The following is a 21,161-nucleotide window of genomic DNA, read 5'->3' on the forward strand; positions in this document are numbered from 1 at the left end:
ACAAATTTTCCAACGAATTACAAAAAAACCCATTACTGTTCGGCATTTTTGATATTCGTTGGAAATTTCCAACGAATTTTCCAACGAATTTCAATTTTCCGGACAATTATTTCAGTGTATACAATTTTCATTGGAAAATTCGTTGGAAATTTCCAACGAATTTTTTTTCGTTGGAAATTTCCAACTAATTTTTTTCGTTGGAAATTTCCAACGAATTACAAAAACCCGTTACTATTCGGCATTTTTATATTCGTTGGAAAATTCGTTGGAAATTTCAACGAATTTTCCAACAATTTCAATTTTCCGGACAATTATTTCAGTGTTTACAATTTTCGTTGGAAAATTCGTTGGAAATTTCCAACGAATTTTTTTTCGTTGGAAATTTCCAACGAATTACAAAAAAAACCCAATAATGTTCGGCATTTTTTATATACGTTGGAAAATTCGTTGGAAATTTCCAACGAATTTTCCAACGAATTTTAATTTTCCGGGCAATTATTTTAATGTGTACAATTTTCGTTGCAAAATTCGTGAGAAATTTCCCACGAATTTTGCAACGAAAACCCTACTTCTTCCTTATTCAATATTTTCGCGCTCGTTATTCCCGCAACTTTCAATTTCCACGTTCTCTCTCTCTCTCCTTCGCCTTCACCTTCTCCCTGCGTCTCCCCCTCCGCCGCCCCCTCCGCCTCCTCCCCCGCCGCCCCCCCTCCTCCTCCGGCTCCGGCTCCGGCTCCGGCTCCGGCGCCATGGACACCTAGCCTACAAGCCTCCGATGCCCCCGACGCCCCCGACGCCACCAAGCCTCGTCGCCGGCGAGGCTAGGAGACGACGACGGACTTGACGGGCGGCGGCCCGGCTCGCTCACGCCCCTGCCGCCGCCGTGCTTCTTCTTCATCTTCGGCCATGGCGAGGCCGAGCTCGCCATGGCCGGCGAGCTCGCCCTCGCCGGCGGCAGCTCGAGCTCGCCCGGATCCGGGCGAGCTCGAGCTCGTCGCCGGCGAGGGCCGAGCTTGCCCAGATCTCGGGCGAGCTCGGCCTCGCCGACGACAAGGCTTGCCCTCGCCGGCCATGGCGAGGGCCGAGCTCGAGCTCGCCCAGATCTGGGCAAGCTCCGCCCTCGCCGGCGACGAGGCTGGCCCTCGCCGCCGGCGAGGGCTATTTTTCGATAAAAAAAAATTTCGACCAAATTTTTTTTTTTCGATGGAAAAAAATTTCCACGATTTTTAATTCGACCAAAAAGAAATTTGTAGTTTCCAACGAAAAAAATTCGTCGGAAAAAAAATTCGTTTCCAACGAATTTAGCCACGAGTTTTCCAACGAAAAAATTTGTCGCAAATTTCCAAAGAAAATTGAAATTTTTCATTGGAAAAATTTGCGACGACTTATTACCAACGAATTTTTTTCGTTGGAAAATTAGTTGGAAATTCGTTTTCCAACGAATTTTTTCAAATTTTTCGTTGGAAATTTCATCGGAAAAAATATGTTTTTTTGTAGTGCTTGCCCATGGCCTGCGAGGTGGACCTCGCTGGCCTCAGCCTCTCGCCGGACCAGCGACCGGGAAAGAAGATAGGCGAAAAAAAAAAAGAGAAAAAAAAATTCGAAAAATAATAAAAAAATTATTAAAAATTGCCACGTGGACGCCGGCCGGCCAAAAGTGGCCGGATGGACTGAATTAACACAATTGTAAAAGGTTTAGGACTGAATTGGCCAAAAAAAGGGTTTAGGACTGAATTGGCACAATTACAAAAGGTTTAGGACTTTTTTGGTAATTTTCCCGTCAGATGGAGAGAGCTGATCAAAGGAGTTGCTCGATGCGTTTTGGCTTTTGAGACAGTTGCGGCACCACTTTCAACTAGATTTATCTAGATGATGGAGTTTCAACGCCTACCCATGAATGCTCTCCACTCTCAATAATTGCAACGGCGCCGAGAAATCGCCACGTCATTTCCCCAGCAGCCGAGAAGGCACCACGGAATTTGGTTTCGGATCTCGGAGACGAAAGTGGCCGGTCTAGTTCTATTTAAACAGAGAAAGAGGAGGGAGGGAGGGGGCACAATCGATCAGAGCAAAAAGAAGAAATCGATGGAGGACGGCGCTCTGGCCTTATGTGTTTTTCGTGCAGGTCCGGTCGCATGCCGCTCGACGCATTACGATGTGTTTCTGAGCTTTCCAGGAGGCTCCGACACCGCTCGTGACTCCCTCCCCGGTCGCCTCCATGCCGGCCTCGCCGCCGCCGGAGTCTCCTTGTGGGAACCCGACAAAAGCCAGGCGTCGCTGCTACCCGACGCGGCCGTCCGGCAGTCCAAGATCTGCATCCCGATCCTCTCGCAGGATTACCTGTCCAGCGACCGGTGCCTCCGCGGGCTCGTCCAGATGATGGAGGGCAAGAGAAGCGCGCGACAGATGGTGTTGCCCATTTTCGACCGAGTGGAGCCCTCTCGCGTGCGATACTTGACCAGAAGTTTTGAGATGGTCCGCCATTCTGACATCGAGGGAGTGCAGACAGCACTTTTCGAAGTGAGCATGTTACATGGATGGAAGGTCACCGACGGGTACCAACCCTCATCTCCATTAATTATGTTCTTCTTTTTTTCTTTTCTTTTACATCATACTTGGTAGAGGTTGGTCCTGAGCAGAACCTTAAAAGGATGAAGACAGGGAAGGATTCAAATTCTTCCAAATCCGGCCAATTATACTCATCATAATTGAATCCTATATTGCTCTCTTCATTTTTTCTTATAATCATATGAATTTTCGTTTCCCTTCTAATTACCTATGCCAAATAAAGTGTTGATTTATTCTTTTTTTTTTTCAAATAAACCAAAGTCTCCATCCATTCCTTCTCCGGTCTTCCTTTCATGTCATTTTATCCTAATCCTATACCATGATTGGGCCATTCTTTTTCACGGATCGTGGTGTTTGATAGGCGCGAAGAAGAACTAGTGAAGACGGTTGTCCAAACTGTACAGAGATGCTTACGCCCAGATTTACAGAAAGTTCCCCAGATTGCTAGGTACAACGTATTCTTGAACTTTAGAGGCGCCGATACTCGCCACGGCATTGCCTATGACCTCTACAATGGCCTCGTGAATGCCGGAGTTTCTGTTTTCAAAGACGACACCGACCTTCCCATTGGTGAGGAGTTTGGCTCACAGCTTCTCAGCGCGATCTCACGGTCCACAATTTACATTACGGTGCTCTCGCAAGGTTACGCTTCCAGCAAGTGGTGCCTTCGTGAGGTCACGAAAATGATGGAGTGCACAAAAACCAATGGACACTTGGTCATGCCCATTTTCTACGGTGTGGAATTCAGCGATGTGCGTTCCGGTCGCGCCTTCCATTTCCATGCGATTCATGAGTGTGAGAAAGACATTGCGGAAGCCAAGCGAGCGCTCCGACATCTTGGCTACTTTGGTGGATTCCATGACCGTGATGGAAGGTACAAACTCACGTCCACGCATGCCTCGTTTACCGTCTTTCATGAAATCTTCGCACGACAAGCAAAATAGAGTCGTCGTTGTACATCCTTAGATATCCGTATTTCTTGTGTTGTTTGACAGGATTGATGATGGAAAGTTGACCAGAGACGTTGTTCAACAGACGTTGCGAAAGTTGCGGCATCGGTTTCAACTAGATGTACCCGAGCATTTGCTTAGCATTGATGATCGTGTGAAGTCACGTTAGATCACGAGGTGTTGAAGATTCAACGCCTCCGCATGAATGCTCATGACAACATTCGTTAATTCTTAAAAAGACAAGGTTCAAATTCTGATGTCCTCCTCTCATTCACTGAGTCCTTTCGCGGTTCAGCTAGCGGCGAAGACTTCAAGTTGACATGCCTGATGGAGTCAAGTTTAGAGGATCTGACAATGTGGGGGTGCGCATCGAGTTGTTCTGTCGAGCCAAAAGTTAGAAAGTCGGTCTCTTTGAGAGCGTATTCGTATCGATTCGAACGTATGATCTCGTGATATCGATATTCTTCTATTTCGTTTTCCATGACCCCAGATCTTCGAACCAATCTGGCAATGCCTCATCAATATGCTTTCCTTCTTTGGAGTAGTTCGAATTTTGAAGCAAGTTATCTGCATCGATGCGGTTTCATGGAAATTGTGATCATTGTTTATCTCATCTTTTCACAGTTCAGGAAGACCGGAGGGTCCGGACTTATTGATCTGATTCCCGATTTGTTAAAGCATCGATAGCAATTTCGTTCTGAACTTGAGAAAAAAGTTTGACTCATCACTAATTTCCACTCTGAAATTCTGAAGAAGAGATGTTAGAAGCAGGTTTGGTTTCCGATTGTGATAGAGGCGAGGGCCATGCAACATGTATTTGCTAATCACATTGACTTGGTTAATGAATTTAAACAACAAGCAGCATTCAATCTGTACCGTAAATTAAGCAAATTCAATGACTGCTTCAACTCGAAACTCTTATCGAACAAAACAATCATGAGAGACCGATGCATATATTTAAAATGCACTCTGACCACACGCGACTATAAGTGGGATGAAATTCTAATTTACGATAATCGAGATTATTAGCGACGAATCTCTTTCTTTTCATACTTATATTCAAAAAAAAATGACCAAAAAATACTTAAATTCAAAATAATTGTTAAGTATTTCATTAGTTACTCATTTTTACTTTTACAGTAATTAAATTTATATTAAAGAACTAAATCAAAATCTTCACGTGTTATCTTATTTAACTATTTATCCCTCCACTTGATATCTTCCCACGCACTCTTTTTCTAGTTTTTCTTAACCAACTAATTAATTGGCTCGCAATAAAAACCTACTTAACTCATCTTTATATACATTTTAAGTGCGCTGTATCCTATTATAGTTAGATTTTACATTTAGCGTGGTGCATGTTTAATGGTGATTGCCAAATCATATTAATATTTAATAGCAAGTGTATTTTGAAAGTATTGTCGAGTGCACTCGATTCATGTAAGCCATATTCGTATAAATGGTCAAACCATTTGCATCTAAAAAGGCCCACTTAATCCCACGATTCTTGGAAATTAGACTCAAATTGATCGGGAGCAACTTATATATTTTCTTATTATGTAGCCCGCTTCTACAAATTTGCGAGGAACGACTTTAAACCTTTAACGCGTAGAAATGATGCACAATTTCGCCATAATCTCTATACAAACTGTCATATATTGTGAACATTAGAAAAAAAATTTATAACCAAATATTATCTATTCTTTATATGATCCAACAGTAAGTGCTATGCTCGGGAAAACATATTCTCTAGTGCCGCCCCAAAATAGTTTATAACGAGGGTGCCGTAAATTAAAGTAAATTAACTATTAATTAGCTTAAGAGTTAAGAAATATGAGGAATATAATGATTCCTCGATTTTGGGTGGCATCCATTAGCGTCGACACTTTCCACGTTTGGATTCCTCTAATCACCTATTTATTATTCTCAGGATAAATGACACAAATAATCCATGAATTTTGATCCAATTTGTAACGTGGTCCTTAAATTTTTAATTTGTTCAATATGGTCCCTGAACTAATTTAGCCAAATATGTAATATCGTTCCTGAACTTTTAATTTGTTAAATATGGTCATCAAACTTTTGATGCATGTTCAATTTGATCCCTAGACCATACGAAAATGTTCGATGTTATCATTCCATTAATTCAAATTTAGGGACAACATTGAACATTTTCATACAATCTAATGATCAAATTGAACATGTACGAATCCCGGGTGCCGCAGGGTGACTTAACCGGTGCACGTGTGTGGTGGCTAGCACGTGTCGCCCCCAGGGTTTACCTCCCGGCTGTCGGCCGTACGGGGGTTCCCTGGGTCACCAAAAAAAAAAAATTGAACATGTACCGAAAGTTTAGGGACTATATTAAACAAATTGAAAGTTGATGGATGAAACATTACACATTAAACTAAAATTCAGGGATCATGTTGAACAAATTTAAAGTTTGAGATCACATTACACGTTAGGCTAAAATTCGGAAAGTATTTGTGCGGTTCTCCCTTTGTCTTGTGAAAGCCGAAGCAACAAGAAATGAATATATTCTCTCTGTCTCTCTACTTTTCTTCTTTACCAATGAAATCCATTTCCAGCTTTTTAATCCTTGCTTTGTTGCTTCCACTAACCCCACCCCCACTCTCTCTCTCTCTCTCTCTAAAATCTCCCCGTCTCTCTCCCTTCCCTTCCCTTCCCGAAACCCTAACCTCTGCAACCATCCTCCTCCTCCTCTCCAATGGCGCCCGTGGACACCCACTCCTTCACCGACTCCGGCCACCCCGTCACCACCCACGTCCACCTCTCCCTCTACTTCGACTTCCCTTCCTCCACCATCCACTCCTCCGCCCTCCTCTCCCTCTCCTCCCCGCACTCCGGCCCCTTCTCCCTCGACACCCGCTCCCTCTCCCTCCTCTCCGTCCTCGACCCCCAGACCCGCAGCCCGCTCCCCTTCTCCCTCTCCGACCCCGACCCCATCAAAGGCCAGAACCTGGTCGTCTCCCTGTCCGGCCACTCCTCCGTCCTCGTCGTGTACTCCACCACCCCGGCCTCCTCCGCCCTGCAGTGGCTGAACCCGCCCCAGACGTTCAACAAGGCCTTCCCTTTCGTGTTCACCCAGTGCCAGTCCATCCACGCCCGCGCCGTCTTCCCCTGCCAGGACACCCCCGCGGCGCGGATCCGCTACTCCGCCCGGATCAACGTCCCGCGCCAGCTCTCCGCGGTGATGTCCGCCCGCCACGCGGACCGCCGGCCCCCCGTGGCCGGGGAGGGGGCGGGGCTGCCCTGCGGGGACGCGCTGTGGTGCGCGGAGGGGAGGGTGGTGGAGGAGTTCGTGATGGAGCAGCCGATCCCGCCGTACCTGTTCGCGTTGGCGGTCGGGGAATTGGGGTTCAGGGATGTCGGGCCCAGGACTAGGGTGTACTCGGAGGCGGCGCCCGCGGTGTTGGACGCGGCGGCGGCGGAGTTCGCTGGGACGGAGGACATGATAAGGCAAGGGGAGAGGTTTGATTATGAGTGGGATAGAGTCGCAACCAAGTTTCGACCTCGCTGGCATCGCTGCCTAGCCACGGGCAAAGCAAGCTCTAGTGTCGCCTATGGCCGAAGGGGCCAGGCCTAGGCTCGGCGACGTTGATCCTGCACGGTGAGCCCAGGCCGACCGCTGACACCGAGGATACGAGAAGTTCCAAGAGAAATCGCATGCCGAAAGCGAGAGAAAACAGAGCAGAAAATCGGAAACAATGCTCGAATATTTATTGCTTCGACCATTGGAGTTACCTTTCGAAGCAGAGGAGACACCGCGAGACCTAATTTGCAAAATATGTGGGCTTTGAAATATGGGTCACTTTAGTGATCCATCTTCGACCTGTTTTTGGGCTTTGAAAAAATGGGTTAAAGCGAAAAAAACGAGTTACCATACTGATCTGGGCTCACTAAATTTGAGTCGCAAACCCATTTTGCTGGTCCTAACTCCTCACGCACGCTCTCGTAAAGAAACCCTAGCCTCTCGGTCCTCCTCACGCATTAGGGATGAGCACGGTTCCACAGTAGAACCGGTAATCGAAGAACCGAACCTGTGGATGCGGTTCAGTTCCCGATTCTAGCGTGAGAGGTTCCGGTTCTCAGTTTCAATTTTTTAGGAACCACCGGCACTCTCTCTCTCCTGCTGAAAAGTAAAAACCCTAACTTTCTTAATTTCTTCACAAATTTCCTCTCAGTTGGTCGCTCCTCCATTGCTCTCTCTCTCCCACTCCCCACACCCACGACTCAACGATACCCTCTCGCCTCTCCTTGCTCTGTTCGGCGTCTGCCTCGGCTCTTCCTCTGTCTTCATCAACCGCGGTCTGGCTCATCCGCGGCGGAGGTGGGCTTCGCTTCACGGCTTCAAGCGACATCCTTTGTCTTCGTCTTCGTTCGGGCTCACGCGCCGCCGCACGCGCACCCTCTTGAGCTCGCTGTCTCGGCTCTTCCTCCTCTCGTGTCTCTGCAAGATCAGCGTCGCTTCTCGCCGGACGCGGTTCCTCTCCGGGCAAGGTTCGTGTCAGCCTCCGAGTTTGAAAAAAAAACTGGTAACGCGCTTGTTCTTTTTCTTTATTTGGGTTGCGTTTGGGGAGGGGATAGGGGGGAAGGACTGCATCCTGCTATCGGATTTGTCAACCTACAGGGCAGAATGTATGTTTTACCCTCATGAAGGGTGTCACGAGATGTTAAAAATGTCTGGCAGCTGGATTTATTGTAACTCTTTTCTTGAAGTATCTTTTTCTTTGGTCCCTAGTGCAACAATGACTTTTAGTGGCGTTTACTATTCATCCGATGTACTCACCTGCTGAACATGTGAATCTTCTGCATATAGAACTCCGCATTTCTTTACTCTAGTCCCCTTATGAAAAGGAAGGGGAAAAGAGAAGAAAATAAATAGTTGTGGTGAATTTCTTCCATTTTGCATGTCGTTTGCTCCATAAACGTTGTGCTCTTCATTCTAACCATAATGATTGCAATATTTTGTTTAAGTAGTTACTACTGTAATTTTGTCGTACTTTCTCTAGATGATTACGTGTTTGATCTGCAGACTGTGCGGGTGTGGCAAGGTTCTGAAGATGGGAGCTATAACTGTCGGCATGTATTGAAAGATCATACTGCTGAGGTACTCTTGGTGGCTTGTTTTTCTTAATCAAATACGTTGCTTTCAACTATGAAAAGGAAAAGCACATTCCATGTCACATGCCTATTTGTAGATGAAAAATGCTTCGTTTGGTGTAAACTTTATGTCTCTTGCTTGTATGAAATCCTTTTGCCTGTTTTCTTACTTCAATTGGTTTAGTCAACTATCTCGATGATTTTTCCTGTTATCTGAAGCATGGATGTCCTTCTCCTATTAGTATTGTTTAGTCATGTACTGAGTCAAAATAGCTATAGATACAGTGATGAGGCTTAAAAACACAGGGATTCTAGAGAAGTACCCGAATCTAGTCTTTCATTGGGAACCAAAGACATTCCTTAATCTAGCTTTCTTTAATTCTCCCTTATATGACCTGGTATTCTTGTCTTCAGGTGTTGGAGGCAGCAAAACGTCTTCATTTGAAGGAACATGCTGTATGTGATGGTTCTGGAAACATTTTCAAATTAGCTGCACCAGTGGAATGCAAGTGTATTGTGGGTAGTGATGACAGGTTATCCTCTTGGGACAGCTTATCTTACCTCTTTTTTGTTTGCTGGTTGATATGTGATCATTTTAAGTCTAACATCACCTTCTACTCATAATTTGTTCGAACAATGTGCTTTCATTGTTCATGCCATTTTAGATATTTTCATTATCTTGCTGCTTTCCTCCTCAATAATTGTTGCTTATTTTTTTCCTTTTGGCTTGCACTAGTTCTTAAGGCCCCTTTCACATTATTCTCAGGGTATGCCAAACAGCTTAACAGTATAGTGTGCACTGTCTGCTGGAGAGATAAAATTCTAATGGGGAGATTAATTAATTCTGTGATGATAGAAAAAAGAAAAGATTTCACTAACTGAGAAAGAGTTGAACAGTTGAGGTGCGCATTTTTTATGTTTGGGGATGATTCCACTACAAGTGTAAAGTTACATAGTGCTTGGCTATGGTGATGTAAAGACTGGATCTAAACTTATGTAGGGCATGCATCTTGTCATTTTTATGCCAATATTGGAACTTCAAATTTATGTTTGGCTGCAGCATCTTGCTAAAGTGTGGTTATTAAAATTCCCATTTGTCAAACATGTTTTTACATTGCATAAAATACTATAGTTGGGAGAACTGAGACAAGACAATTGAAAATTTCTTCTCATTTCATCTGCACTTTATTTATGGTATGTCTCATAAGGTCCTCTTTCCATTTTACTCTTTTGTTTTGATTTAGGCACTATCTTCTTGACTTGATGAGAGTAACTCCTCGTGTTGCAAACTATACTGGACCTGGATCTCGATTTTGTATTTTGAGACAGGAACTAGTCACAGCTTTTTGCCAGGTAGCTCATGCTATTACTGTAGTTAAGTGGTTCAGCCATCTTCATGATTTCTTACTTAAAGTTTTTTCGTTGAGAAGGCCCAGTGCAAGGAGATCGAAACGAGTTCAAGCTCGATCGTCCGTGACTCACCAACCGATTCTTTAAGAGTTGCCAGAGATAACGGGCTTGGGAATGCTGATGCTGGTGTTGGAGGATTTTCCGACAGCAAGGTAGTTACCCTATCTTTCCCCTTCAATTGGTATTGGGCAATTATAGTTTAGTTCTATCCAGGCATTTGTAAACTTGGCATTATATCCCCTGAATATCACATCAGGGCATTGTGTATGTATTATTTAGATGATCTACTATTGCGTTTATTTTCGTTTTGTTTAATTCAAAACGAAATTAAAAAAAAGAACCTGTTGGAACTTGGAACCGACCCTGGAACCTGTGACAGGGTAGGTTCCAGGTTCCTCATTTTGAGGAACCTGTATCCGAGGGTAGGTTCCAGGTTCCAGGCGGAACCTACCCAGAACCTGGAACCGCTCACCCCTATCACGCACGATCCTCTCAACTCTCTTCGCCTCATCTCGCTCTAGGTCGCCTTTCAGCTGAACTGAGAAGCTGCGGAATCCACCGGAATTAAACCAAATGGACGGTGCTCTGGTTTTATGTGTTTCTCATGCCGGTCCTGTTGGATGCGGCTCCACGCACTACGACAACGACGTATTTTTGAGCTCCGCTGGAGGCTCCAACGCCGCTCCCGAGTCATTCCCAAGTCGTCTCCGCGCCGGCCTCGCCGCCGCCGGATTCTCCGTATGCGGACCGGATGAAAGCCAGGTGGTTGGCTCATCATCGCGACTTCCACACCCGGCCCTTCAGCGGTCCCGGATATGCATCCCGATCTTCTCGAAGGACAGCGCATCCAGCGAACGGTTCCTCCGCGAGCTCGTCCAGATGATGGAAGGTAAGAGAAGCTCACAACAGATGGTCTGGCCTACTTTCAACCGAGTGAATCCCCGGCACGTGCGACACCTCGAAGAAAGTTTTGCAGAAGCCCGCCACTCTGACATCGAGGGGGTGCAGGAAGCACTGGCAGAAGTGGGTTGCTTCTCTGGATGGGCTGTCACTGACGAGTACGAACCTCATCTCCTCCCAAATCTTTCCTACTTTCTTTCCTTAGTGATGTTTGAGACGCATTGTTTGGTTGCCAATATAGTGACTTATTTTCACTCTTTTGTTTAACCGGCATTCAAACAACATTATAATTCACTCCCTCCATTCATTTCTCTTCTTTTTTCTTATAATCATTTGAATCTCTTCTTTTTCTTTCGATTTCTTTGCCAAATACAGTGTCAATTCATTCTTCTTGTTCAAACAAACAATGTGTCCATCCATTCTTTTCTGGGGTGGCTGTGGCACTTATTTCTCTCCCTTTCGTATCATTTCATCCTGATCCTATACCTTAATTTGTCATCCTTTTCACGGATTGTGGTGTTTACTGTTTGATAGGAACGAAGAAGAAATAGTGAAGACGGTGGTCCAATATGTTCCGGTCGGCTTACGGCCAGATTTTTATAGAGTTTTTGAGAGTCGACGTATTCTTGAACTTTAGAGGGCCCGATACTCGCTCCGGCATCGCCAATCGCCTCTACAGTGACCTCGTGGCCGCCAGACTTTCTGTTTTCAAAGACGACAGGAGCCTTCCCATTGGTGAGGATTTTCGCCCACAGCTTCTGAGCGCGATCACACGATCTACAATCTACATTACGATCTTCTCTGAAACTTACAATTCCAGCAAGTGGTGTCTTCTTGAGCTCGCGAAGATGAAGGAGTGCATAGACAACAAGGGACACCTTTTTTACCCCATTTTCTACGATGTGGACATCCTCGACGCGGTGAACCTAACAGGGAATTTCAGGGATGCCTTAAATTCACGTGCGGGCGCTGCTGAGGGAGGCCTGCCAGCGCTCAAAGAGGTTGCCGAATCGAGCAACAGATTGGGAATTGAACCTGATGAACAGAGGTACAAACTCACATCAGCATATGCCTCGCTTACTTTCTTTGGCGAGATCCTCGCACGACAACCAAAATAGAGTCCTCGTCGTACATCCTTCAATATCCTTATTTCTTGTGTTGTTTTGACAGGCTTCCTTCCCATGTCCGTTTTATTGTTCTAGAAGTCTTGGGTAAGTTGCGGGATCACTTTCAACTAGCTGTACCTAGAGATGTTGAAGATTCAATGCCTCCGGTCGAATGCGTAATATCTTAGCATTAATAGATGATGGAAGGATAGTGAATAAAGGATTCGTCAGAAGAGAAGGTCCAAATTCGGATGTTCTGAACAAAGGTGAGTCCATTAGCGGTTCAGCTGGTGGCAAAATCTTGAAGTTGCATTCCTGATGGAGTCGAGTTCAGCGGATCCATAAATGTGGGGTTGTGTTTTTTAGTTGTTTTAGTTGGGGGAGCTGGCCTTTTATAGAGTGTGCTGGTACTGATTCTAGTGTATGAAGACCTACAACAGCTAGCTGTTCATAAATTCTTGCGAAGTCAACTTAGTGTGTGATAAGTTTGGTATTGCGATATTGATGTTCTTGCATTTTTTGTTCCCTATACACCCGATCTTCTTGCAGAGATTAACTCTACATTGATCATTGCACCTTCTTCGGAAGCATTTGAGCAGTTTTTCTTCGTATCAATCTGGCAATGCCTCTAACATTATGCCTTCCTTCTTTGGATTTGTTCGACTTCTGAAGCAGCTCATCTGCATTGATGCGGTTTCCTAATTTGTTGAAGCATTTGATACGAATTTCCTTGCGAACTCGAGGAGAAAAGTTCGACCATTTATCACCAGAAATGCGGGACCGTACGCGTGGATTTCAGCTTCCGAGAATTTGCTATCTTCAACTTAGAAGAGGGATTTTAGGAGCAGGTTTGGTTTATAAATTAAGTATATGTAAAAATACAATATGATCGTACATAACTATAGACGGATAAAATTACACTTTACGATAATCAAGATAACTGGCAAGTAAATTTACAATCTCTATCTTTCTAAATTTAAAATCGAGAGTAATCGTGAAATATTCCTTAAATTAATCATCTTTACGTTTAAAAAAAGATAAAATCATATATAAAAAGTAAATCAAATTCTTCACGCGTTATCTTATTCGACAAATTATTTTTCCACTATTTATCTTTACACGCACTCTTTTTCTAGTTTTTCTTAACCAACTAATTAATTGGCTTGCAACAAAAACCTACTTAACTCATCTTTATATACAAATTAAGCGGGCTGCATCTTTATTACGGTTAGATTTCATATTTAGGGTGGTGCCATGTTTAATAGTGCTTGCCAAATCACGTCCACTCGATTCATGGAAGCCCAAATTCGCATAAATGGTCAAACCCTTTGCATCTAAAGGCCCACTTAATCCCACGATTCTTGGAAATTAGGCTCGAATCGATCGGGAGCAACTTATAAATCTTCTTATTCTGGAGTCCCGTTTCTACAAATTTTCGAGGAACGACTGTAAGCCTTTTAACACGTAGCGATGACGTACATTTTGGTCATAATCTCTACACAAACTGTCATGCATGCTGAAGATTAAAAAAAAAAAAAAAACTTTGTAACCTAATATCATCTATTCTTTTAATGATTCAACGATAAGTACTAAACTGGGCAAAGCATATTCTCTAGTGCCGCTCCCAGAGTAGTTTATGAACGAGGGTGTGGTTAAATTAAAGCAAATTAACTATTAAGTTAGCTTAAGATATACGGGGAATATAAATGATTCCTGGATTTTGGGTGGCATCCTTTAGCCCATTCCGATTCCTCTAATCACCTTTATATTATTTTTAGGATAAATGACACAAATGATCTCTGAACTTTGACTCAATATTATAACGTATTCCTTAAACTAAATTTGAACATTTTCAAATAATCCAATGACTAAATTGAACATGTACAAAAAATTCATGGATCGCATGAAACAAATTAAGAATTCATAAATGGAATTACATATTGGGTTAAATTTCAAGGACCATATCGAATAAATTTAAAGTTCAGGATCACATTATTCGTTAGGTCAAAATTTAACAACTATTTATGTCATCATCCCTTATTTTTACAATAGCCGAAGCAACAAGAAATGAATATATTCACTCTCTCTCTCTCTCTACTTTTCTTCTTTACCAATGAAATCCATTTCCAGCTTTTTAATCCTTGCTTTGTTGCTTCCACTAACCCCACCCCTCTCCCTCTCTCTCTCTCTCTCTCTCTCTCTAAAATCTCACCATTTTTGTCATCATCCCTTGTTCTTACAATAGCCGAAGCAACGAGAAATGAATATATTCTCTCTGTCTCTCTCTACTTTTCTTCTTTACCAACGAAATCCATTTCCAGCTTTTTAATACCTTGCTTTGTTGCTTCCACTAACCCCACCCCACTCTCTCTCTCTCTCTCTCTCTCTCTCTAAAATCTCCCCGTCCCTCTCCTCCTCCCTTCCCTCCCCGAAACCCTAACCTCTGCAACCATCCTCCTCCTCCTCTCCAATGGCGCCCGTGGACCCCCACTCCTTCACCGACTCCGGCCACCCCCTGACCACCCACGTCCACCTCTCCCTCTACTTCGACTTCCCTTCCTCCACCATCCACTCCTCCGCCCTCCTCTCCCTCTCCTCCCCGCACTCCGGCCCCTTCTCCCTCGACACCCGCTCCCTCTCCCTCCTCTCCGTCCTCGACCCCCAGACCCGCAACCCGCTCCCCTTCTCCCTCTCCGATCCCGACCCCATCAAAGGCCAGAACCTGGTCGTCTCCCTCTCCGGCCACTCCTCCGTCCTCGTCGTGTACTCCACCACCCCGGCCTCCTCCGCCCTCCAGTGGCTGAGCCCGCCCCAGACGTTCAACAAGACCTTCCCTTTCGTGTTCACCCAGTGCCAGTCCATCCACGCCCGCGCCGTCTTCCCCTGCCAGGACACCCCCGCCGCGCGGATCCGCTACTCCGCCCGGATCAACGTCCCGCGCCAGCTCTCCGCGGTGATGTCCGCCCGCCACGCGGACCGCCGGCCCCCCGTGGCCGGGGAGGGGGCGGGGCTGCCCTGCGGGGACGCGCTGTGGTGCGCGGAGGGGAGGGTGGTGGAGGAGTTCGTGATGGAGCAGCCGATCCCGCCGTACCTGTTCGCGTTCGCGGTCGGGGAATTGGGGTTCAGGGACGTCGGGCCCAGGACTAGGGTGTACTCGGAGGCAGCGCCCGCGGTGTTGGACGCGGCGGCGGCGGAGTTCGCGGGGACGGAGGACATGATAAGGCAAGGGGAGAGGTTGTTTGGAGACTATGAGTGGGAGAGGTTTGATTTGCTGGTACTGCCTCCGAGCTTTCCTTATGGAGGAATGGAGAACCCGAGAATGGTGTTCTTGACTCCGACGGTGATCAAGGGGGACGCCAGCGGTGCGCAGGTCGTTGCCCATGAGCTTGCTCATAGCTGGACGGGGAACTTGATCACTAACAAGACTAATGAGCACTTTTGGTTAAATGAGGTACATAAACTTCACCAAAACTGTTTTTCCGGCACTTAATGCAACGAATATACTTGTTTTAGATTGTTTAGGGTTGATTGACAAGTAAATGCCGTGTTCTGCTGTTTTGTGAATTGATTTCTCATTGTTTCAGTCGGTAAGGATTTCCTTTTGTAGTTGTGCGTGTCTTACACTCTTTAGGAAAGGAAATTTTCTGATGCATGGCTTTAAAGTTTTTGTTTTTATCTTGCGGTCTTGTGATTACTATACATGAAACACATGATACATATTCGGATCAGAAGACGGATTTTGATATTTATACTCTATAACAAGAAGTGTATTTAATCTTAGAACCGATTTGGAAGTATGAAACACAGCCCCTTGTGCATTGAACTTATAGAGTTAATGTCCTTGCCATGAGGTTTTGATAGCCCCATTCCGTGAACTTTGTGGAGATGGATGGGATTTTGGATTTTTGCCTCATGGTTTATTTGTTGCTTTCCAAATTTTTATACAGGGATTTACAACTTATGCGGAGAGGAGAATCGTGGAGGTGGTCCAAGGCGAAGAGAGGGCTGCGTTGAATATTGGAATTGGTTGGAGAGGCTTAAACGAGGAAATGGAGAGATTTAGCGACAATATGGAGTTCACTAAGCTCAAAACAAAGCAGGAAGGAGTGGACCCGGATGATGTGTATTCTCAAGTTCCTTACGAGAAAGGTTTCCAGTTTCTATGGCGAATTGAACGCGAGGTATCATGTCTATAGCATTAAAGTATGAGGTTGTTCATCTGCATAGTTTGTTTTGGGCGTGACATTCTGTCCAACAATTCTTAGGTTGGAAGACCTGCGTTCGATGAATTCCTGAAGAAGTATATTGCTACCTTCAAGTTTAAATCAATCGATACAGAGATGTTCCTAGAATTCCTGAAAACCAATATTCCCGGAATAGAGAATAAGGTTGACTTGGTTCTATGGACCGAGGGCACTGGCATTCCTCCAGATGCCTTTGAACCTATCTCAAATATATACACAAAGATTGTGACATTGGCTAATGAGTTTAAAGCCGGGAGGATGCCGGCGGAGGACGAAGTTGCTGACTGGCAAGGGCAGGAATGGGAGCTTTACCTGGAGAACCTTCCAAAATCTGTGGAAGCTTCGCAGGTAGTGTAGCCTTAATTACTTGTTCTCTTCTTTCTTCATAAAAAAAGATCTGATTTACATTACTACGTTGTAGAGGTTGGTTGACTGATGATGGAGGAATTGAGCATGTAGTTTATTTAACAGGTCTTAGTTATTTGTAGAGACATGATGGTGTATCTGGATAGGAAACACAGCTTATGATACTTGCGCTTGACTTTTGTTTCCCCCTGAAGTCTGAACTGTTTTTGCACTATGTTATGAAATCTGTATGTCTTGCACCAAGCCAGCTATTAGACTTGGCCAAAGACTTACATAAGCTTGTTTGGGGCTCAAGGATGGCTTTTTGTAGAGAATTCCTCAAGACTTCCTCATTTTTTTTACATTAGTTTTTATTCTTCTTTGATATGAGGATCGTTAGAGTAATTAAATATTAAGCCACATTTTCATCTAGGAGCTTAAACTATTAGAACAATTGGCAGTGGTCCTGCAAAATCTCACATGGTATCAGAGTTGGAGGTCCTGAGTTCGAATATTTTCAGGCCCCGTTTTCCTCCCCAACTAAATATTTCCACGCTTTTTACTAGACAAAAAAAACCAGACTAAGCGTGAGGAGGAGTATTAGAGTAATTAAATATTAAACAACGCTTTCATTTAACAGCTTAAACTTTAAGAATAGTTGGCAATGGTCCCACAAAATCTCACAAGGATGAAATCTTGGATGTACCACCAGCATGTGGTTGAGAAGTGAAGTGAGTAATGATGCTGACTGCCGAGATGTCTACTGCATAAATTCAAACTCTCTCACATTACTTGATTCTCATTACCTTTCATGTCCTAATTTCAACAATGAGCTGAGAAAGACGTTTGGATAGCTTTTTTGTTCTTTTTGGGACGAGAATATAGACAAGGGCTTGGCTTAGTGGTGCCTTACCATTACCAAGAAACTAAGGAATCTTGGGTTCGGTTCCTTACTTCCCCTCCCTTATTATTTACTGTACCTATCAAAATAGGAATTTTTATCACTTTCCTCGGTTGGTGGAATTTCTCAGCTTAGTTTCCTAAATTTCTGTTCTCCCGCTGGTCGAGAGTGTAATCTTGTGTTTTTTTTCGAAGAAATGCCTAGAGGTGAAATGATACGCGGTGAGTTAACCTAAAAGGTTTAGGCCTTGAGGTGAAATGATCTCGTATTCAGTTTGCTTAAACTATCAGGAGTGATGAATGTTATGGTATGATTGTGCAGATTTTAGCCTTGGATGCTCGATATAGGCTATCAGAATCAAAGGATTACGAAGTGAAGGTGGCATTTCTCCAATTGGCAATTTCCTCTGGGTGCAGTCAGTATCATGGCGAGGTGGAGAGAACTTTAAAAGAAGTGGGAAGAATGAAGTACCTCCGTCCGCTCTACACTGCTCTTGTACAGGGGAACGGAAGGCAAGAAGAGAAGATTTTCGCGAAAAGGGTTTTCGCAGAGGCTCGCGACTGTTACCACCCGATAGCTCAGGGTGTGGTCGAGTCGATCTTCTCCAAGCACATGTAAAACCGATATATATCAACTGTAAATGCCAGATCCTGGATCTGGAATGCTCATGACTCTAACATAAAGTAGTCTTTTGCTGTAGATCTCTACAGCCTGGGGAACAAGGCTACCGATTTTTTTGTTGAGAATGCTAAGATACATCTTGAATGATCCGGATCACCGGATCATCGGGACAAAGAATTAACGAAATGTCTGTAATTATTGATACCTTTCTTAATTGTGTGCTTTTCGGGTTTTAGCATGGACTAATTGGGTGCTTTGAGAGCATGGGTATCTAAATAACAAAGGGAAAACAGGCAAGCTGCATTTACTCATTCGGTATTGCCAACCTTAAGAGAGACTGGCGACGCATATTATCCAAAGCTGTTGTGTTCGACTGTGAAAGAGGTGGTCTGCAACTTTATCTTGAAGTACAAAGTTTAACTGCATCTCATCAATGTTCCACCATGGACATTATTGGTCTTGTTTTGTTGTCTTAAGTACAAAACTTAACCTAGAATGAATTTCTTTTTCATTCAGATAATGACCACATTTTGCCGGACTTCTCTTCTCGACGTTTTTATTTTCTTTAACATATAGATAATATTTTAAATTTTGATGGGAAAAATAAAAAGTTTTTAGCCTGTATTTTAATTCTAAACAAGCGGGCCCTCGTAAACAATTTTTCTTGGCACACTACTACATTGCTACACTGGTGCTTTGCGAGAAAAGTCCAGAATAAGAAGGGAATGCTGCCCATTCTTCCTGCTTTAAAGGAACATCGGATCAACATGTCTGTCTTAAAGATTTGAGGTACTCAATGAACTCGTCGATCATGAGTTACAAGTAATGTCTCGGCCACATTAGCTACAGTTGATCCCGATGTGGTTCCCATTGCTGGGCATGTGATTCCATTCCATCAATAGCTTCTTGATCCTCCTCATGAATCAGACTCTGCAACTCTATCACATTGAAGAAGCCTTCCTTTTCGCATACTTTTCCATCTGATTTGTCCCTTAAGCTACTCGCCTTATTTCTGCCAGCGACCAGATGAAAAACGACTATGCAAGACCTTATAAAAGAAATAGATCTCTACCCCCGTCCGATCACCGAAAGTTTCACTCCGATGTGCATCAAGACTACCAGACATATAGTAAATCTTTTCCCCTTTCAAAAACAAAAAAGATGCTGCAATTCAATCCATGACCCAAAATTTAAAACTCATAATCTGCACCTTATTCAATTTTTATACACCAGAAGTAACCATGCTATATCATCAAAATCACAAAGGTCCTCTGCTCCAGTTGATTCAGCTCACCAGTGCCCAAATTCTGGTACAATGGCGGCGAAAATCCTCAGCCACTTGACAATTTAACCGCAAGCATCTTGCAATGCACAAAATGACTCCACCAGCTTATCACCGACACTTTCACTCCTATGACATACTTCTCCATACCAGAACCGGCAACATCATCACTCCGAAATCTTCTATAGGAACAAAATTCCGTGCTACACATCATCCCCGTACACCACAAGATCAAAGACAAGCAAGTGCAATCACAGGTCTAGCTAGAGCTCATTCAAACGATACAAGATCTTTGTTTGAGCTAGAACCATTTGCCATTAACTACTTATCAAGGTGAGTATCGAATTAACTGAGAAATCGCATCTAACTGATAATCCAATAGAACGTACCTCATGCTCAGCGCAAATTTTGTAATGAACTCGCAATACACAAACTTAAAAAGAATGTATAGCAGCACAAAACAGAGTAAATCCAACATGGATACATGAAAGTGGCTAGCGTTGGTTAACTGATCTCTACACCATTCTACAAAAATTCAACTTCCATCTACCGAATTCAGCAGCACTTGAACAAAACACTGAGTAACCTTAGCTTTTCTTCAAACAATGCAAATCTTCTTTCACCCACTTTCTTGATTGTTTTTCATTTTTTGGCCTTGATAACACCAATGCAAGTAAACAATCATATCTAAATTTACACTTACATCGACATGAAGATCAACGCTTCCAAAGCCTTACTGCCCGCCACTTTCTTCCTCCAATTTCTTCACGAAAGCCTGCAAGACCAGGACGACCTCCCTGGCCGGCGCCTGCAAGGTCCCCACCAATCCAATCCCAGGACTCTGCAGAGCACCCAGCAGCTTGGCGTACACCTCGGCTCTCGTGGGCATACTCTCGAGCACCTTGAACTCATCGGGCCCGTAGAACTGCCCCTCGAAGACCCCGCCGCTGAAGTCGTTGTTCTCCAGCTTCTTCTCCTTCACGAAGTCCCTGTACGGCTTGATCGCCCCGGGGATCTCCTCGGTGTGGACGAAGAGCCACGCGTTCATGCCCTTCATGCACGGCTTGAGGGCCTCCCACGGGGTCCCCTCGATGGCCTTGAAGACGAGGGTGTTCTTGGCGACGAGGAGCTTGGTGGTCTCCGGGAGGGCCCGCCGGAGCTCCTGGAATTGCTTGACGGTGAGGCCCTTGTACTTGATGCCGGCGACGAGGTGGCAGTTCTCGAGCTGCTGCTTCACGGTGTCCACGGTCTCTTCTTTCCGGGAGCGGGAGATGGCGGCCCGGATGGAGGGGAGGTGGTGGGGGCGGCGGGCGGCGGGTCGGGGGCTGAGGGTCGGGCGGTGAAACGGGTTCGCGGGTCGGGTCAGGAGGGCGGGGTTGGGTGGCGGTTTGGAGGAGGAGGAAGAAGAGAGGAGCGCGGCCTCCATTGCAGGCGCCTTGGAAGAAGATGAAGATCAGAAGAGCGAAGAGACAGAGAGAGAGAGTTGGTTTTGGTGGGGCTTATCTTATCGGCAGAAGCCAGTTGCCTGAGCGTTGTGGCTTCGTTTGGGAAATTGGGGAAAATGGAAGAATATTGAAAATTTGGGGGAGAATTTTGTAAATTTTGAAAGTTTTTATGAATATGAAGAGGAGAGAAAATTTGAATGTTTTAAACATTAATGATGTAGAAAGTACTTGTAAAACATGTAGGCCAGCATGAATGAGAATTTTG

The 21,161-nt window shown here is 44.6% G+C and overlaps 5 protein-coding genes and 1 pseudogene across 7 annotated transcripts; 5 read left to right on the top strand and 1 right to left on the bottom strand.

The window, feature by feature from the left end:
- Positions 1-2,062: 2,062 nt before the first annotated feature.
- On the top strand, positions 2,063-4,109 carry LOC115666577 (uncharacterized). The gene is made up of 3 exons (XM_056313090.1): positions 2,063-2,555; positions 2,930-3,476; positions 3,535-4,109. Exons 1-3 carry the CDS (start codon positions 2,086-2,088, stop codon positions 3,685-3,687), a joined length of 1,170 nt encoding a protein of 389 aa, XP_056169065.1. The 5' UTR covers positions 2,063-2,085; the 3' UTR covers positions 3,688-4,109.
- Positions 4,110-6,246: 2,137 nt separating this feature from the next.
- On the top strand, positions 6,247-7,125 carry LOC115666576 (leucine aminopeptidase-like). The gene has a single exon (XM_030588283.2). It carries the CDS (start codon positions 6,247-6,249, stop codon positions 7,123-7,125), a length of 879 nt encoding a protein of 292 aa, XP_030444143.2.
- Positions 7,126-8,409: 1,284 nt separating this feature from the next.
- On the top strand, positions 8,410-10,139 carry LOC115682191 (clustered mitochondria protein homolog). Its single transcript, XM_056313091.1, has 3 exons — positions 8,410-8,649; positions 9,057-9,175; positions 9,887-10,139. Exons 1-3 carry the CDS (start codon positions 8,494-8,496, stop codon positions 10,137-10,139), a joined length of 528 nt encoding a protein of 175 aa, XP_056169066.1. The 5' UTR covers positions 8,410-8,493.
- A 396-nt stretch (positions 10,140-10,535) lies between these two features.
- Positions 10,536-12,573, top strand: LOC115682245 (uncharacterized; annotated as a pseudogene).
- A 1,892-nt stretch (positions 12,574-14,465) lies between these two features.
- On the top strand, positions 14,466-18,369 carry LOC115682188 (leucine aminopeptidase). The gene is made up of 4 exons (XM_030606338.2): positions 14,466-15,509; positions 16,006-16,239; positions 16,324-16,650; positions 17,870-18,369. Exons 1-4 carry the CDS (start codon positions 14,529-14,531, stop codon positions 18,164-18,166), a joined length of 1,839 nt encoding a protein of 612 aa, XP_030462198.2. The 5' UTR covers positions 14,466-14,528; the 3' UTR covers positions 18,167-18,369.
- Positions 18,370-18,877: 508 nt separating this feature from the next.
- LOC115682189 (50S ribosomal protein L10, chloroplastic) lies at positions 18,878-20,956 on the bottom strand. Of its 3 annotated transcripts, none has more exons than XM_056313070.1 (2): positions 20,155-20,956; positions 18,878-19,304 (listed from the first exon to the last, which is right to left on the bottom strand). In XM_056313070.1, exon 1 carries the CDS (start codon positions 20,875-20,877, stop codon positions 20,185-20,187), a length of 693 nt encoding a protein of 230 aa, XP_056169045.1. In that variant the 5' UTR covers positions 20,878-20,956; the 3' UTR covers positions 18,878-19,304; positions 20,155-20,184. The 3 variants fall into 3 exon arrangements, with proteins under 3 accessions (XP_056169045.1, XP_056169044.1, XP_030462203.1); XM_056313069.1 differs by having other exon boundaries at positions 18,878-19,312; XM_030606343.2 differs by lacking the exon at positions 18,878-19,304 and adding an exon at positions 19,373-19,476.
- Between the last annotated feature and the right edge of the window lie 205 nt (positions 20,957-21,161).

The sequence above is a fragment of the Syzygium oleosum genome, unplaced genomic scaffold (assembly GCF_021117445.2).
Source record: "Syzygium oleosum isolate NSW1041296 unplaced genomic scaffold, Sole_v2.1 Sole_v2.07, whole genome shotgun sequence".
Classification (NCBI taxonomy): Eukaryota; Viridiplantae; Streptophyta; class Magnoliopsida; order Myrtales; family Myrtaceae; genus Syzygium; species Syzygium oleosum.